This window comes from Pseudochaenichthys georgianus, chromosome 22 (assembly GCF_902827115.2).
Source record: "Pseudochaenichthys georgianus chromosome 22, fPseGeo1.2, whole genome shotgun sequence".
Lineage (NCBI taxonomy): Eukaryota > Metazoa > Chordata > Actinopteri > Perciformes > Channichthyidae > Pseudochaenichthys > Pseudochaenichthys georgianus.
This window is the reverse complement of record NC_047524.1, coordinates 32,026,536-32,045,002: the sequence shown is the minus strand read 5'-3', so window position 1 is coordinate 32,045,002 and position 18,467 is coordinate 32,026,536. Positions and strand designations below refer to the sequence as shown.

At 41.9% G+C, this 18,467-nt stretch overlaps 1 protein-coding gene across 2 annotated transcripts in view; it reads right to left on the bottom strand.

Annotated features, from left to right (window-relative positions):
* Nucleotides 1–8,714: 8,714 nt before the first annotated feature.
* The window catches only part of gabra2a (gamma-aminobutyric acid type A receptor subunit alpha2a), a 38,399-nt gene continuing 28,646 nt past the window's right edge, over nt 8,715–18,467 (bottom strand). For both annotated transcript variants that reach the window (XM_034110898.2, XM_034110899.2), the window contains 4 exons: nt 17,126–17,269; nt 15,433–15,585; nt 11,431–11,633; nt 8,715–9,561 (listed from right to left, as the gene is read on the bottom strand). In XM_034110898.2, the coding sequence (XP_033966789.1) occupies nt 9,259–9,561; nt 11,431–11,633; nt 15,433–15,585; nt 17,126–17,269 (803 nt within the window). In that variant the 3' untranslated portion in view covers nt 8,715–9,258. The remainder of the gene's footprint in view (nt 9,562–11,430; nt 11,634–15,432; nt 15,586–17,125; nt 17,270–18,467) is intronic.

Sequence of the window (18,467 nt, the reverse complement as noted above, 5' to 3'; positions counted from 1 at the left end):
AAGACATCTATCAATATGTGTGTATACTTCCACCATTACACTGTCGTATTTCTTATACTATCTACATACATAAGAGTATAATTAATGTGTATAATATCAGCTAAAATAAGTGCTTCAACATAGTTAACATTGCAGGAAAGTTGATTGTCAAGTTCCAAAACAAACCAGGCTTAATATTTATCTGTAGATAGATACCCCCAAAGGTTTTTTCCTATTTAAAAGAAGACCTTAACCTAAAGTATTCTTTAATGTTTAAATAAAGCCTTATTAGTTAGCACATCCTCCTATCAGGCACTAAACTGTTTTATTCTAGATATCATTTGAGTATCTTCTTGATATTTTCTATTCTATATTTATATCATTGACCTTCTACTTTCCCACTATTTTGTATGTACTCTTAATATTTAAATGTTTTCATAAAATATAACACATTCAAAAGTGCTTTACAAAAATGAAAGACATTAAGAAAAAGGCATTTTAAACAGTCGTTAAAAGCAACACAATCTTGCTGCATTGCAATTACTCTAAACATGCAATAACGTGCTTTAACCAGTAGGTGGTTTGGGTTAAAAAGCTGTAAAGTTTACAGTGTTAACAAAATAAAATATACTGCTGTTTCTGGTTTAGTTTACGTCGAATATTATTTTGTTATTGTTTTGATATTTGTAACACAAAAGCGATGGAAAAAACTCACAGCAACACAGAAAAGATGGTCTTAACATGACCCAGTGGTCTAGTAGTTAATAAAAAACAATAATATCAAAACAGATTATTACTACTAACTTTATTGTGAATAGTGCTGCGTACCTGGACTCACATTCAGGTTCAGGTCCGGACTCAAGTCCAGAGGTTCAGGTTCAGGTCCGGACTTATAAGTCCGGACCTGAACCCATGGCTTGTGTCAAGTGGTGTGAGTAACTAAAGTGAACTTATTGTGAGCTAATTATCAATTGAAAATTAACTCATAATCAACTCAAATTCAAACTCATCAGGTTTATTGTGCTCCCTTCCAACTTGTGTCTACATTTCTCTACAAAGTACAAATGTGCCACTTAGTCTACAAATGACTTATGACAGCAACTACAGTGAACTACTACAAAGTTCAAACATTTATTTCATTTACCAAACTAAAGTAACCAAACAGTCCCTGAGCTGACTGAGCCTAAATCCCTAAAACGTTGCTGAAAGGTAGAGTGTAGAGTAGACTATACGCATCACACTGTTACACACCTAATATACAGTATAGGCTACACTCTAGTGACTGTACAGTCAGAGTGTACTGTACTGTCTGTGCACCATGTATTTTCTACAACTCTACAATACATACTGTTAGAAATTAAAATCAATGTTGATATGGCGTAATTTTGAATTAAAAACACTAATTTAAATCACTTTTATTCTGAAAAAACCGAAAGTTCACACTATTAACTTAAAACTTTTATTCTGAAAATTCTTCACTTCCGGTTAGCATTAGCATGTGGCGAAATTCTACGTTTTCAAACCGTAAATCGAAGGTGAAATGACATGTGATGTTGTACACTGAGCACACTGGGATTAGCACTCATTTATTGACGCTGAATAACGTTTATCAGGGAATGTTTAAATAACCACAGACACCAGAATATACGTAAGTGCTAGTTTTTTTGCGAGTCCAAGTACCGGTTCCTGACGTTCCGGTTTTAACCGGACTTGAACCGAAACTTTTTACAAGTCCAGTACCGGTTCGGCGTACCGGTACGCAGCACTAATTGTGAAATTAAAACAGAACGGTAAAAGAATAGTTTCCGGTCTATTCTGAGCCCGATCTCTGTAGATAAATAAATAGCTACGACAGATGTGTAATATTTAATGCAGCCAAACCATTTATTACAATGCATTCATGTGATGACTTTCAAAGAGTAAAGCAAGCACTGTTGAATAAAGTATGATTTTCTCCTTTACGAAACCTTTTTTATATGGAATGCAGTTGGAGGTCAACTAATCAAAGAGCTTGAGGACTGATCACGGGGTTTGTCAAGCTAAGCACATGGTGTAGTCCAAAACGATAGCTGAGGATTCTGGGTAGTGTAGTGTCTTCTGCCATCCAAAAACTCCGAAAAAATATTTGTTTCTCCGAATTGAAGGGGGAAATTACAAAAGCATTGCACACAATTCAAACCAATCAATGTTGTGTAATTAACAAGGATAATCTGGTGTTTTTTAGTCGATGAGTAGTGCAGATATCACTGTAAAATCAATCGACAGTAAGGAGAATACTTACTTCCGGGTGTAAAATTCTCCGTTATCCAATGGGAATGGACGCTCGTAATACAATACAGGGGACATGATCATTATCTTTTAAATAACGTTAACTAAAGGGAACAATCTATTTGACACAGCTGAAGCTCTGGCCTTCCTTAAAAACTAACTAATTTAATGAAAATCACAGTTGTATTACACACAATGCACTGTTTGTAATGTAATTTTTACATTCTGACGACATTTTTTTTTATTATGAATACAAATAAAATAAAAGAAGCCTCATTCACTTTACATTGGGGTTGTTTGCGTGGTGCCGACACGTAAATGTAACAAAGTTCGTGACTCCACCACGCATTGTGGTGTTAAGGAGTCGTGGTGGAGTCACGCATTCTGGTGAGATCAGGTTGTGACAAACGGTACGCATTTCAGATTTTTGCCGCGCATGCGTACCTGTGTACCATTTATGTGCACCCTGGTCATTGTTATGTGCTCCCCTGTTGTGTTCTCTGTCTCTCTGCTGTGCAGGTACACCTGGTCCGCCCCTGGCTCCGTCTCCCGCAGGTGTCCTAATTCCATGCAGCTGGGGACTTAAAAGGAGAAGCTGGAGGAGAATAGCTCTCTCCCCGATCCTGATGCTGGGAGAAACTGTTCGGGAACAATCTAGCTGGTGTTTCGGATCTGTAGGTTATGTGTGTTATCATGGTGAACTTGTGTGTTCTGGAGGGTCTGATAGCATAGTTTTTTCGCGGCTTTGTTTTTCCCATAGTGACTTGTTAGACTTTTGGGTAGGGACGTCTGGGTCCTACGGTCCGTGGTGTGGCTGGCCCAAGGCCCCCCTCTGTTTTTGTTTGTTTCTACCAGTCCTCCAGACCTCGTTCTTTTGGCCGGTTGGTCTATGTGTATTACGGCTGTAACCCACAAATAAATGGTCGCCGTTAAGTGCTAAATGTTTGGTGTGTTTTCTTTTATGTTGCGGGTCTCCCCTCGAGCCACTACCACTGAGTAGATGGTGGGTCGTAACCAGTGTTGGGACTAACGTGTTACAAAGTAACGCGTTACTGTGACGCCGTTATTTTTGGCAGTACTCTAACGCATTACTTTTTAAATTCAGTAACTCAGTTACCGTTACTACATGGTGCGTTACTCCGTTACTGCGTTAGTTTTTTTATATATTCAACAGCCAGGTGAACAGAGATGAGAACTGTACTTAAGTACAGTACTTGAGTAAATGTACTTAAGTACTTGTACTTCCTGTGTCACATGCGGAGACGGGCTGTGGGCGTGTTTGTGTTGTTTACTAACAAGACTATGATGGCGGCGGCGGAGCTCAAGTCTAGTTTCTCCACCTGGAGATATTCTCACTATTTCACTTTTGTCGAGCACAAAGAAAAGAACGTTTTAGTTAAATGTAAGTCGTGTCCTGGCGGGTCAAAGAGCCTATCTACTGCCCAAACCAGTCATTCAAATCTCTTAAAACATCTGCAGAAACAACATGCTGGGACGAAGCTAGTAGCTAAGACCACAGAGACTCAGCCGACGCCACTCCACCTCCACCTGCACCTAAGCAACAGCGGCTGGATTTTAACCAAGGGACTGCTAGCCAGGGACAAGTCGATAGAGCCATTGCACGGTATGTTGTAGAACACATGCAGGCTATTGCTCCAGTGGAGTCACCCGCTTTCAGGGAGCTAGTTAGCATGATAGCATGTCCGGGCGGCACACGGCATATGGGACGGAAAACTTTTTCCAACTACCTGGAGAAAGAATATACAAAAATGTAAAGCCAGCTAATATCGATGCTATCCAGATTGCATATAATGCATGTCAAGTTGATCAACAGATTGTATTATTCTCCAATGCAATAACAGTACTGAAATGAAGGCTATAAGGGCATTAATATAATGGGAGCCCTTTTTTTAAGTAACTAAAACGTTACTTTTCACAGTAACGCATTACTTTTTGGTGTAAGTAATCAGTAAAGTAACTGAGTTACTTTTGAAATGAAGTAACTAGTAATGGTAACTAGTTACTGGTTTTCAGTAACTAGCACAACACTGGTCGTAACAGAATAGAAGAAAACGGCACACATTTTAAAAACAAAACGCACGTTAAAAAAAGGTGACTTTGAGATGAGGTAACAGGAAGTGCCTAAATCTAATTTCCGGTTTTTAGGACTCATACTACATTTTGGTTTCGCCCAGGTAAAAACAGAACGACACAGATTTGTTCTCAGTGAATTTCACAATCCTGTATTCATGGTCAGAGGAATCAGGAAGAGCTTTTACACTCCAACATTTTAAAGAAACACGGGGTCAAGTTGGAAAACATAATAATCTCTAGAACAATTCTCATCTAAAATATATAGATTTTAAAAATGGGTTAAACAAAGCACAGAATTTACATATACATATATACATATAAATATATCGAAAACGTTTACACATAAAAAAGGACAAAATGTAAAGAATACAGTATAATTGACACAGTTTCTTTTTCCAAGGTTGAGACTTTTAAATGTGTTGGTCCAGTTTTTCTGCTACATTATATATTAAAAGATTACCATAAATCTACATTTAAATACACAGACACTTTGTATTTCTACACGCATTCTCACCCATTTCTATCCAATCATAATCATCTTCCACAGTGTGACACAGTCTAGAGAGCTGTACAAAGAGTACAGAGTAAGCAGTGAAGCACCGTGCAGCCCTGGGTGTGACTGTGGTGAAGCTGCGGTGTGGAATAAGTTCACAGCAAATTGTTTGATGTGGTAAACATGTTAATAGGAGAGATATGAAAGGTACATTTCAACATAGAGACTGAGAAGTGATCAGAAATCAGTGGAGGGGTTGGTTGATGTTCCGTGCTGCTAAACGCCCCACTGTCTCATGATTATAAAAGTTCCATAATGAAAAAACTGTTCAAAAGTAATTGATTGGGGAAATAAACTCAAGAGACATGTTCTTGTAATTATGGCCTATATTATCTATCACTACTGTAACACACAATTACGATTACATTACATTGCATTTAGCTGACGCTTTTATCCAAAGCGACTTACAATAAGTACATTCGACCAGGAAGACACAACCTTGAAGAAAACAGAATCATATAACTACATCAGGTTTCATAGAGCCAAACAAGTGCTACTCAACTGGCTTTAGATAAGCCAGTCCTTTATTAGTATATAAGTGCTCTGTTAGCAGTTCTTTGTTAGTAATTCTATCGCTCGAAGTGGAGTCGAAAGAGATGAGTTTTCAGTCTGCGCCGGAAGGTGTGTAAGCTTTCTGCTGTCCTGATGTCAATGGGGAGCTCATTCCACCATCTTGGAGCCAGGATAGAAAACCCACGTGTTTTTGCTGATGGGAACTTGGGTCCCCCTCGCAGCGAGGGTGCAGCGAGTCGTTTGGCTGATGCAGAGCGTAGAGCATGCGCTGGGGTGTACAGTTTAACAATGTCCTGGATGTAGGAAGGGCCAGATCCATTCGCAGCATGGTACGCAAGTACCAGTGTCTTGAAGTGGATTCTAGCAGTTACCGGAAGCCAGTGGAGGGAGCGGAGGAGCGGCGTGGTGTGGGAACATTTAGGAAGGTTGAAGACCAGACGAGCCGCTGCATTCTGGATGAGCTGCAGAGGTCGGATGGCACATGCAGGTAGACCAGCCAGGAGGGAGTTGCAGTAGTCTAGGCCTGAGGTGACGAAAGCCTGGACCAGAAGCTGGGTCGCTTTCTGGGTCAGCTGGGGACGTCTTCCTGATGTTGTAGAGCGTGTATCTGCAGCAACGGGTTGTAGCAGCGATGTTTGCAGTGAAGGACAGGTTGTTATCTAGGGTCACACCCAGATTCCTTGCAGTCTGAGTCGGGGAAACAACAGAGGGGCCGATGTTGATGGTCAGGTCAAGAGTGGGACAATCTTTTCCCAGAAGGAAAAGCAGTTCAGTTTTGTCAAGGTTGAGCTTGAGGTGATGAGCGGACATCCACTGAGAGATGTCTGCTAGACAGCAGAGATGCGTGCGACGACCTGGGTCTCTGAGCGGGGGAAGGACAGGATTAGTTGGGTGTCGTCAGCGTAGCAGTGGTATGAAAAACCATGCAGGCTAATGACAGATCCGAGCGAGAAGAGGAGGGGACCAAGAACAGAGCCCTGAGGGACCCCTGTAGTTAATTGACAAGGGTCTGACTCAGACCCTCTCCAAGTTACCCTGTAGGTACGGTCTTTGAGGTATGAGGTGAGGAGGGAAAATGCAGAGCCTGAAACTCCAAGTTCTTGGAGAGTGCAAAGGAGGATCTGATGGTTCACCGTGTCGAATGCAGCAGACAGGTCCCACAGGATGATGACAGAGGAGAGGGAGGCTGCTTTAGCAGTGTGCAGTTCCTCAGTGACAGCAATGAGAGCAGTTTCTGTGGAGTGACCTGCCTTGAAACCAGACTGGTGCGGATCCAGAAGGTTGTTCTGATGGAGATAGCAGGAGAGTTGTTTAAAGACAGCACGTTTAAGTGTTTTAGACCGGAACGGGAGGAGAGAGACAGGCCTGTAGTTTATAACATCAGACGGGTTGAGAGTGGGTTTCTTTAGTAGAGGGTTTACTCTTGCCTCCTTGAGAGTGTGTGGAAAGTGACCAGAAGTTAGAGAAGTGTTGATGAAATGGGTGAGAAAAGGTAGAATATCAGGAGCGATAGTCTGAAGGAGGTTTGAAGGGATAGGGTCCAGTTTGGAGGCAGGAGTTGGAACGAGTCAGAGGAAGGGAGGGCTGAGAGCACCGATGAGGCAAAGGTAGAGGGGAGAGGGAACGGAGGTTAAGGCGGACAGGTGCAGGATGAGAAGAGATTAGTTTGTTATGGGGAAAGGATCCTTAGATAATAACTCTTATTGGTGATTATGAACCGTTTCATGGACTGTGTTAAAGGGGCCCTATTGGACTTATTTCCAGGTTCTTATTTGTATGTAGTGTCTCTGCTGTGACATGTCTCCATGCTTTAATGTTCAAAAAGCTCTTTATTTTTCTCATACTGCCTGTGCTGCACCTTTTTTCACCCTCTATCTGAAACCAGAGCCAAGTTTGTTCTAATTGGTTAGCTGGCCGGCTCTGTTGTGATTGGTCAACCGCTTAGAGATGTTCCGTCCCTTAGCCTACCACATACAATCTGTTGGAGCGTTAGCCAATAGTGTGAGTTCAGACTACAACCATATACATTTTGGAACCTGACAAAAATGTTAGCAAAATATGTCCTATTTACACATCTAGTAGGCATAAATGTAATGATGAATGTTGATCCAATATTCTTTTTTGGTTAACTGGTTTAGTCTCCAATTCCTAACAAATCTGTTTCTTTAGCTGCTACGTCTCTAATGTTGTCTTTAGCTGCCAAATGCTAGCCTAAGTATGTTCCCCAGCTAGTCTCTAACTGTGTCCTTAGCTGCCAAATGCTAACTATGTTCCCCAACAAGTCTCTAACTGTGTCTTTAGCTGCCAAATGCTAACTATGTTCCCCAACTAGTCTCTAACTGTGTCTTTAGCTGCCAAATGCTAACTATAGCCGCGTTCACACTGCGGTACTTTTCCCACAAAGGTTCATGCGAACTCTTTAGTTCTGATGAACTAAGTACAGATCGCGTTCACACCAGAAAAAGTCCCTGGGGGAGGATTAAGCAAATGAAGCCGCTGACGTCACTTCTTCTTCTGCTTTGGGTTTACTGGCAGGCCGCAAACCACTTCACGGCGTATACTGCCGCCCAAAGTCTCCGGCCGGAAGTCCCCGGAGTTGGGGACCTTCCGAGTAAATCGCCAGAACGCCGACACCTCCTCATCTCCACCGCTCCCACGTTTTATTTTGTGTTGCCATAAGTTAGTCTCTCTGCGTTTCTGCGCTGGGCTAATGCTAATAATGCTAATGCGAGGATAATAAAATGGCGGCTTCACAAAACTTTTTGGGAGTTTTACGGGGCGTGGTTTGCAATTCGCCCAGCCAATCAGAAATATAGCTCTTTTCTCAAAAAAGAGCCGCTCGAAAGTCCCTGCTCTCTAGCAGGGACTTTCGAGGGGGTAAAAAGGTTCGCATGAACTACTTTTAGTACCGGCTCTTTTTGGTGTGAACGCGATCATGAACTAAGTTCGCATGAACCTTTGTGGGAAAAGTACTGCAGTGTGAACGCGGCTTATGTTCCCCAACTAGTCTCTTGCTCTGATAAATGCTAAGTATGTTCTCCAGTTATTCTCTAACTGTGTCTTTAGCTGCTAAATGCTAAGTATGTTCTCCAGTTACTCTCTAACTGTGCCTTTAGCTGCTAAATGCTAAGTATGTTCCCCAGTTAGTCTCTACTGTGCCTTTAGCTACTTAATGCTAACGATGTTGTCAAGCTATTCTCTCACTGTGCCTGCTGTGTGCTGCTGAGCATTGAACATTGCAGTGGCTTTATCAGAGCCTTTTCACAAACAAACAGTTGCTGCTGAGTAAGATAAGATAAGACAAGATAGTACTTTATTGATCCCAATTTGGGAAATGTTTGTTTCAAAGACAGTTGGTGACAAATCTCTATGGTTCAATCACTATGAGTTTGATCTTTTGGCGATATCAAGTTTTTGATTACTGCAGCTTTAAACATTGTTTTTTTTCTAGTTTTTGCAGTATTGTTTTCTAATGTTACCAGATCACCAGATTTCAGAAATATCACATTTGGAAACGATAATTAGGAGGACATTTCCTTTTTTTTATGCAATGTATATCTTTTTTTAGATCCAAGAGGAAGTATACGTTTCCGTTCCTCTCTGTTTGGGCATCTGGAACTAAAAGTATCCTGACTTTAACCTTGTAAAGATGCCTGGCTTACGGCTGGTATGATCTCTCAGGATTATTGTAACCCAGTTATGATGTTTACCTGCTTCAATCCAAAAATCAGTACGGCAAGAGAGAACAGATTTCTCAATGCATGTATTGTACACAGCTACTGGCTGATAACATGAATACCAACAGATGTATAAGTCCTGAATTGGTGTGTTTGTAGTGAGTCCTGTACGTTTCATTTGGCATGGTCCATGTCTTTAATGACTGGATCTCTGTTCAGGTAGGTGGCCCAGTAGACCAGGTTAAAGCTTGAGAACAGAACGGGGAACAAGATGCGGGAGATGCGGTCGATCTTGCTGACGCTGTTGAAGGTCTTCTTGTTGTGCTCAGGCTTTGTTTCCGCTGCGGTCTTGTTGTTATCGGTCAGACCGCACTTTGAGATGGTGGGCAGCGTAGAGTCTTTTGTGATGTTGGGAGCGTAGTTAGCCACAGCTACAGCATAGGCGTTGTTCTTCTTCATCACTGCTGCTTCCTTTTTCTGTGTGAAAAAAGGCCACAGGGTTAGGGTTAGACATTTAAAGAAAATATTCCGACTTAAACAATATCAATAATTCGCAATAATGGCAAGCATGATACAGTCAGCATAATGTGTATTTTCATTAACTAGAAAAACTGCCCCATTTTCTCTCCTAAGCAAAAATACTGTTTCCTGTATAATTTTATTTTGTAGGGAAAAGCCCATTTATGAATTATACTATACATAGGCAGTGTAACTGTGTTATTACCCATTTAAATGACTATGAGGCAAAACAAATAGGACAACAAAAGGGAAGTAACTTCTGCTGTTCATTTTAACAGTCGTTTCTATCGTGTTAAGGATCCAATAAGGAAATGTGACACCTCTATACAGAAAGTGTGGCTTTTAATTGACAGAAGCTTAATATATAACAAAATAACCAAAGTATAACTACTTGATTGATCAAATTCAAGGCCACCTAACAATACGCTGAATGAGGTTACAATTCACGTAAAGCCCAAGTAAAGACAACGAGAAAACTACTTGAGTCTGGAAGAGAGCCACTGATTCCCAACTAAGGTGCTGTTTTAGGACTACATACTGGGATATGTTTTTGACTCATGCAGACACACCCATGAGCTGACAGACTGTGTCATTACATGCTGTTCATACAATTGTGTTAGGAATGTGTAATCAACACCAAAGAAGTCAAAGTATTCCCTGAATACCATCAATGGCTGTCAAAAGACTTAATTGCAAAAAGGTGGTATTCCTTTTGGGGACAATGAAGGTGTAAAAGACAACAGAAAGGAACTCGTGGTCAAGATGCACAGGGAACCCTAACCAAGCATGGGAGGGACCTTTGTCTGGTGTACCCCTTGAGCTGGCAGCCATTCTATAAGTCCCATGGTGTTTGGTCTTTAATGTGTCTTCACTGGGCTCTCCTAAACCCGGTTTCACAGCGCGGGCACCGGTTGCTGTGCGCCTAACCATGCATTCATTCTTACTGCCACTTTGCAGCTAATGTTAGCTAATTGCTATCCATATACTGCAGTGTGAACGTGATCCACAGAGGTGTTACAATCAACACCATCCCGGAAGGAACTGCAACTATAACACAGAACTAGTCAGGACCCAAGGCTTATGAAAATGTATTAAAAAACGTTACGGACCCCTGAGCCACTGCCATAAAGCACCAGGAATTGATGATCAACTTGTATTGTATGGCAAGTTTTACAGGTTCAAATAGAATTGTAAATGTACAGTATATATGCTACTGTACAGTACCTTGGCTGAATCGAATAGCTGTTTTAACAAAGAAAAGTGTACCTGCAAACAAGAAGCCTTTGAAAGAGATTGAAATCTGATTGCTTGATACACATCCAGCACTACAACCACATACTGTTTGTACTTTTCTCTCAGTGACAGCCCTAAAAGTAGCTGCTGCCAGTGTCTTGCCCCTCTAGTAATGGCAGCTGAATTGACACTGAAACTGGCCCTCTGTCTTCCTGTCAATTTAAGACGGCGTGAAAGCACCTCCAGAGATTGGGGGTGGGGAACCTCCGAAAACCTTAGTTTTCTCCTGAGTTTAATGCATTTCAATAAACTGGGGAGAGAACTGGGTAAAACCGCAGCAGAGTGATGGAATATGGAAATATATGTTGTACAGAATGAAGCAGTGGAGATATTGTAGTAGAGGTGAGAGGTAGAGGTGTGTTGAAGGGTCGTTGACCATTTTTTGAACTTTGAGAATGTCAGCCCGATCCATTTTGCCGCTGATCATATGAAGGTAGTTTTTGAGCCAACATAACCAAATGATGATGATGAAGGAATGAAGACTGTGCTAATGGCCTTACTGATGGACCCAGAAGAGAAACGGGACAGCTCTACCTTCTCGTTGACAATGGTCTTCCCGTCCCAGGCCCACCCCCGCTTGGTGAAGTAGTTGACGGTAGCAAATTCAATGAGTGCAGAGAAGACGAAGGCATAGCAGACGGCGATGAACCAGTCCATGGCTGTAGCATAGGCCACCTTCGGCAGTGAGTTACGGGCACTGATACTCAGGGTGGTCATTGTGAGGACCGTAGTTACACCTGGGAAGAGAGGGCAAAGCATAGAGGACAATTAAGTATTCAGCATCAAAAAATACATTTAGTAAAAGGCACATGTAGATGTATTGTTCATATGAAAGCTCCCTTTGGCGTTAGAATGTGCCGAAGGTTTGTTTTGTTGCGTTCCTGGTCTGGGTGGAGCTCCGGCTAACATTGAACACCTCACTGTTTACTGCAGAGATCTTTTCCAGATGGCGTAGACTAGGACCATGTGTGGGCACAGCCTCTTCTCAGCGTTTCATCAAAAGACGTTCCCAATGCTTTTTTATACCGTATGCTTGTATGAAAACGATGTCTTGACAACCTGACACCTCTTTTGTAAGACAGAATAACTTTGCCCCCTTGACTTTTATTGGCTACTTTGTTGTATTTTCAACATTAGCTCCAACCAGAAGATTCTTGCTCTCACACTTTGAATGATCGAGCTTCACTGTCTGGTATCCGTACAGCGAGAAGAAGCGGAGGATCCGCATACGGAGATAAAAGAGATAAAAGACGCTCTGCAGCAACATCGAGCGTCTATGTTTCTGTCTGACAGCCATTGCCCAAAAACAATCATCTCCTTACAATTCTGCAGTGACATCACCAGCCATTTTCAGAAGAGTTGCAATATTTTCAAGTGCATGTGCATCATGCGCTCACTACTCTTTGGAACCAATTGAAAAAAGACGCTGGCGCTCAGAAAAAGTCCCAATGTGGAGACAGGCAGAGGTGGCAAAAGTACAAACTCTCTTATTAAAGGTAGGGGAAGTAAGAATGGAGAAACCAGCTCGAGTGCGCTAGAATTTGAAATCACACAACCGGAACAAATCTGCCCCTTCCTTCAGACTTCCTCACAGAGCCCCTCCTCCAACACACACAACGCGCACATGACCAATGAGGGCACGAGATAAGTTTGTGCACAGATGGAAGGCTGACAGGCAGGTAGGCCATCCAATTACTTTAGCCGGACCGGCTCGGATGATTGGTCGTGCTTTTTACAGCGCCACGGCTTCCACAGATGACATTTTTAATGTGTTTATTGTCAAAGCATTTTATATATTCATTGCTATCGGGATGTTAAGAGCATTCCATGGAATATAACAAAGAGTGTTTCTGAAGTGAATTACCTACCCCTCCTTTAAGTAGAAGTACAGATACACTGACACAAAAAAAAGACTTGAAAAGTGAAAAGGAGCTTCATTTCAACTTGTATTAATGGCATTCTGAATGTATTCAGCGTGAACAACAAAAACCTGTATTTGCTGTCGCAAACATTGTAGATGGGTTATTTTGCCTTAATATAGGCCTAAACAAATCAAACACAAATGATTATAGTGCATTCACCACGAATCATTTTGCACCCACAACTTCAAACATCTCCCTCAAGTATGGCCATGGATGTGGGATGTCTTGCTGGTGGTCTGATGAATTGCCTCCGTCCATGTTATCTTCACTGTACTAGCGTTACTCATGGACATTACGCTGTTAGACCTTTCTCCCTTAACGTCTCTGCCAAGCTGTTACGTCACCTACGTCTGTTACGTTGTTTTTGTCTGTCGTGCATGATCTGCACATCACGGCACATCTTCTCTACGAGTTATTGTCACATTCATTTAGTTTTAAATTAGTCTTGTTGTCGGGGAAGGCCCACAATGATGCAACATTAAAATAATTGATAATTCACCTCACATGCATTAAAACGTAAGAAGTAGAAAGTACAGATATTTGTATTAAAATGTAGGGAGTAAATGCGTACTTAAGTAAAGTACATACCTCAAAAAGCACCCGCGAGGTGCAATACCGAACCCGCCCCGCTACCCGCACATATTGCCAATTAGTTCCGCAACCCGACCCGACCCGTCGGCACAAGATCCGCAACCCGACCCGAACCCGCATATGAGCAGTGAAAACGTGCAATTATTAACACATGCAGTTGCATATTTGTCTCAAAAAGCGTGGGATGTTGGTTATTTTCTCCATCTAGGAACCAAAAGCCTCCCAGACGCTGGGTTTCGCTCTTGAGGAAGTGTTATTGAAAGTGCTGTATTCTCCATAGAGAGCTTCACCTCAGCCATTTCGAATGTGGCGCGCTCAGCAGCAGATTGATGCGCTGCAGAGGTTATGATTATGCGCGGTCCCGCGGGGGAGAGGTCTGAGGATTTAAACATTAAACTAAATTATCATTATTTTAATATATTTATTATGCAACACCCGCGACCCGACCCGCATCATCTTTGTTTTACCCAGAACCGAACCCGGAAAAAAGCGTTTGAAAAAATACCACCCGCGAATCACCTTTTTTGCGGGTCACCCGCGGGTACCCGACCCGATGCAGGACTCTGGGGCCCAAGCCTTCTACATTGCTTTGTTTCTTTAATCTTGCGTCCAAGTTAGCTGTCAGTTTGTTTTTGCGATAGTTGGTCATAACACCAGCAGTTTGTAGATTCTGGGGGGCAACACTCTGTATGAAACCTTAAAATGATGAGCTGTGAAGGTTGTGTCTCCAAAAAGTAATTAGCATGTATGGAACGCATACAGAAAATAGATAAGACACTGATCAAGGCAGGTGAACTCATTTGTGATTTGATATCTGACGCTAGGACCTTGCAAAATGACCTTAAGTCACAAAATGCCTTCCACACAACCTTTGCTGCTGCCCTGTTCGTCACCATAGATTAGGATTGCAAACCACGCCCCGTAAAACTCCCAACAAGTTTTGTGAAGCCGCCATTTTATTATCCTCGCATTAGCATTATTAGCATTAGCATTAGCCCAGCGCAGAAACGCAGAGAGACTAACTTATGGCAACACAAAAGAAAACATGGGAGCGGTGGAGATGAGGAGGTGTCGGCGTTCTGGCGATTTACTCGGAAGGCTTCAGTAGAAGCTGCTGTGACTCCCAGCAGCTTCTACTGAAGCCTTCCCCAACTCCGGGGACTTCCGGCCGGGGACTTTGGGCGGCAGTATACGCCGTGAAGTGGTTTGCGGCCTGCCAGTAAACCCAAAGCAGAAGAAGAAGAAGTGACGTCAGCGGCTTCATTTGCCTAATCCTCCCCCAGGGACTTTTTCTGGTGTGAACGCGTCTGTACTTAGTTCATGCGAACTAAAGAGTTCCATGAACTAAGTTCGCATGAACCTTTGTGGGAAAAGTACCGCAGTGTGAACGCGGCTTATGGTACGTTTTGTGGAAAAGGGTGAAATGTTTTAACACGGCAAGGTTTATGGAAAGAGATACAATCTGACCTGGGGTTATTAAAACCCCCTTCAGGGTGTCTGTCTGTTCTGATAGTGTTTGATGGCAGGTACCTGGTCCAGGGGTGTTTTAGGACCTGCATGTGTATATAGTGGCTCTCTTGTATCTCCTTCAGAGCTGCTCACTAATCAGAAGGAGCCTTGCTCGCAATCATTTCAGATCTTTAAAAAGGGTATTATATAAATGTGTTGTTTGTAAATCCATGAATCGCTCTCTGAGTTGCTCCAATACTCATCAAATACATGCCTGCATATTCCTGCTGGAATACTTGGTAACATATTTTTGTAATCTTCCTGATTATGACACGAAGTATGTTTGTTTTGGCGCCATACATTGTGCTGCTAGTGTAATAACATGCATTACATTTCATCATTGGCTTCACTATGTTATCTTTCATATTAAGAGTTGTGTGTTACTTACTGTTGGGTTCCAGATGGAATCATGTGACTTCTGAACGAGTATAATGATACATTTACTGTATCCTACAGCCATGTTTAACATGTATTTCCTTTCTCTTTCTATGACATGTGAATATGAGCCGCTCACCAAAGACCGTCCTGGCGGGCACGGACTCTCTGTTGAGCCAGAAGGAGACCTGAGACAGGATGACGGTCATGATGCAGGGCAGATACGTCTGGATCACAAAGTACCCGATCTTCCTCTTCAGATGGAATTGAGCCGTCATCACCGTGTACTCGCCTGCGGAGAGAGCGTCAGCTGAGTGGGGACGCTCACACACATCACACACACCTGGGTAGTGTTAGCACACTGATACAAGGTGGCATACATAAGGTATGCCTGGTGTTATATTCATGACATACATACACATTTATTTGACTGTGTTTATTTGGAAACTTTTAAATGAGTACACTGTGAATACGACAGTAGACATGCATGAGTCTTGGCGGTGTAGCGCTGTCTCAAATAGCACACGGCTCAAAACAGCTAATGTTTGTACAGAAGTTTGCAAATGAGACACTACTGTATGTGCAGTGTAGGAATATAAGAAAGTACATTCAATATTTAAAACAATTATAATCTTGATTTGTTTTGATTTTATGCTACTTTTTACTTCTTCATTTTAGAAGTCAGTGTTGTACTTTTAACTCCACCACATGTAGTACTTTTACTTTTAGTATCATTTGATGCTTTTGATGTATTTTTGATGAATACGTTTGTACTTTCAGTTCAAATTGGGATTGCAGGACAGAGTATTGTTACAATTAGGTTCTGTATTTGAATAAGCATCTGAGAAAACCCCAAGTGTGCTTTAAAGTGGGCTTCCATCACTCCCTGTGTGTCCTTAAGTGTATCTCTGTGTGTTGAAGTCCCTGTGATGCTGTGAGCTAAGCTGCTGCTGCTCTGTGTTCCCTTTCCACTCCTCCACTTCCTCCAGGCTGAGGATAACAACAACTTCCACGAGTAGAGAAGTGAGAGTACTTAATGCCATACAACACATAGAGAAAGATATTCTCTACCTTCACTTCATTGTCTGCTTCTTGCTCTTGATGCTGTCTTTTCTTCCCTAGCTTTAATAACATGTTGTGTTCCCTATGCTCTCTTCCTCATAGCATCCGTGTTCCTATTTGATCTTCAATGTTTCAAGTTCCCTCGACAGCTTTTGCCAGTTCTAGTTCGGCGTGTATGCATCTCCACCTGCACACAGTGAGAGCACCTGGAGATGGCTCTCGGGCCTGAGCTCCATCACTCATATTAAAATGATAATACATTGTACTTACCAAGCGCTTTTACTAGTGCTCTAAGGTGCTTTACAAAGAGTACAAAAGGAAAGGTCACACAACAATATGTAACACTAGGACACGACATTAACCACACATTAAAAGCTCATCTAAAAAGGTGAGTTGTTGTCAACAGTCACTAGTACACTATAGCATGTTTGGTAATGTGAGGTGGATTCATTTAATTTAAGATAAGATGTACTTTATTAATCACAATTTCAGAAACATTTTTAACAATAAAATATAATTATCTTCAAAAGCAGCCAAAGAAGTAGACCGCAGAGCATTGAGCATTAGACTGTCTCTACTACACTGGAGCTCTTCATAGGGGTTGGGAGAGGTGATGTCGCCGCCTGAGGTATGCATGTGCAGTCTGAAGCAGCCACTGAGACGACCACATGGATATCGGCAAGTGAGAAATGTGGGCAGACCTTGTAATGTGTCCAGGCACTGGTATGGTACTCCTGTGTGTCAGACTGAAGTTAGTGCATGCTGCTCACCAGTGCTGGATTTAATGGTATGATTGCCCATCGTCTTGCCCACCAAGTCGTACTGGTTGAGTCTGGATCCATCAGCCGCCACCACCACTGAGTGGGAGGCATTGAGAGTCCAGATGTAAGTCACCTCTGTCTTAGTGTAGGCATCTGCACAGAGCAAGGAGACATTGAACACACCAGTCCTCCAACTCCCGTCGTGTCAGGTATACACCATTTTAAAACGGAGCATAACGTGGCCGAAATCTGATCAGCTCATTTTCAGACAGGTTTTTCCTGAAACGTTCAGAATCTCTTAACGCAGAGGGGACACTTGTTTTGCATAAAAGACAATGAAAAAGTTGATTTTGCATAATAGGAGACCATTTGATAGTAGCTGGTAATGTTTACAGATCAAATAAAGCAGCTCACCATCCTGACTTCAAGAGAGGTATTATTACACAGAGAGTCCCACCTATTATCCAGTCGTATCACTTCATGAACAGTATAGTATTGGGTGGTTGGTTCAGAAGTTGTATTTTTACACATTTTGTCAAAGAATACAAGAAGTGAATTGTTCTTGTTCGTCACAGTTGTTCTCCTGTGCAGCTGTATAATCAGAAGAAACTGTTTAAACCAGGGGTGTCAAACTCAATGTCTTCTCGGGCCACATTAGCATCATGGTTGCACTCAAAGGGCCAGTATAAAAATATATAAAAATACATATATACATTTTTAATATATATAAAATAATGTATTATATTACATTATTGCCTGTGCATTCGATTATTATCACTACGTCTGAAAGCAGAAGTCAAGGGAAATAATTGCAAGTCTCTTGAGTGAGAATGTCACAAAATGATTTAAAAAGAAAAGCCACATTCTGGGAAAAAAGTGAAAAGAAAAAAAAAGAAATGACATTTTGAAAAGAAGTAACATTTTGAAAAAAAGGCAGATTCTGAGAAAAAAATAATATTTTGAAGAAAAAAAGTCTAATTTGAGGTGCATTGTGGGACATGTAGTTTATGGGCAACGTGCTTCTGTAAAGCGGCATGTAACCGTATAATAAACATATTATATTCTTTGCAAGCTCTTCTGGGGCCGCATAAAATGAAGTCACAGGCCGGATTTGGCCCCCGGGCCTCGAGTTTGACACCCCTGGTTTAAACCAAAGTGTGATATTAAAAACGTGATGTTTATTGTAGATTTCTAGAATGGCTTAGGGACGCTTGTGATTTTGAAGCAAACATTGAAATGCTTGGATTCCCACTGTATTGCTGCGTAGTAATCATTACTGCTATAAAGACAAAGGCAGCAGATGAAGCGATATGATGTTTGAACACAGTGTGCATGAGCTACCACCGCCTCT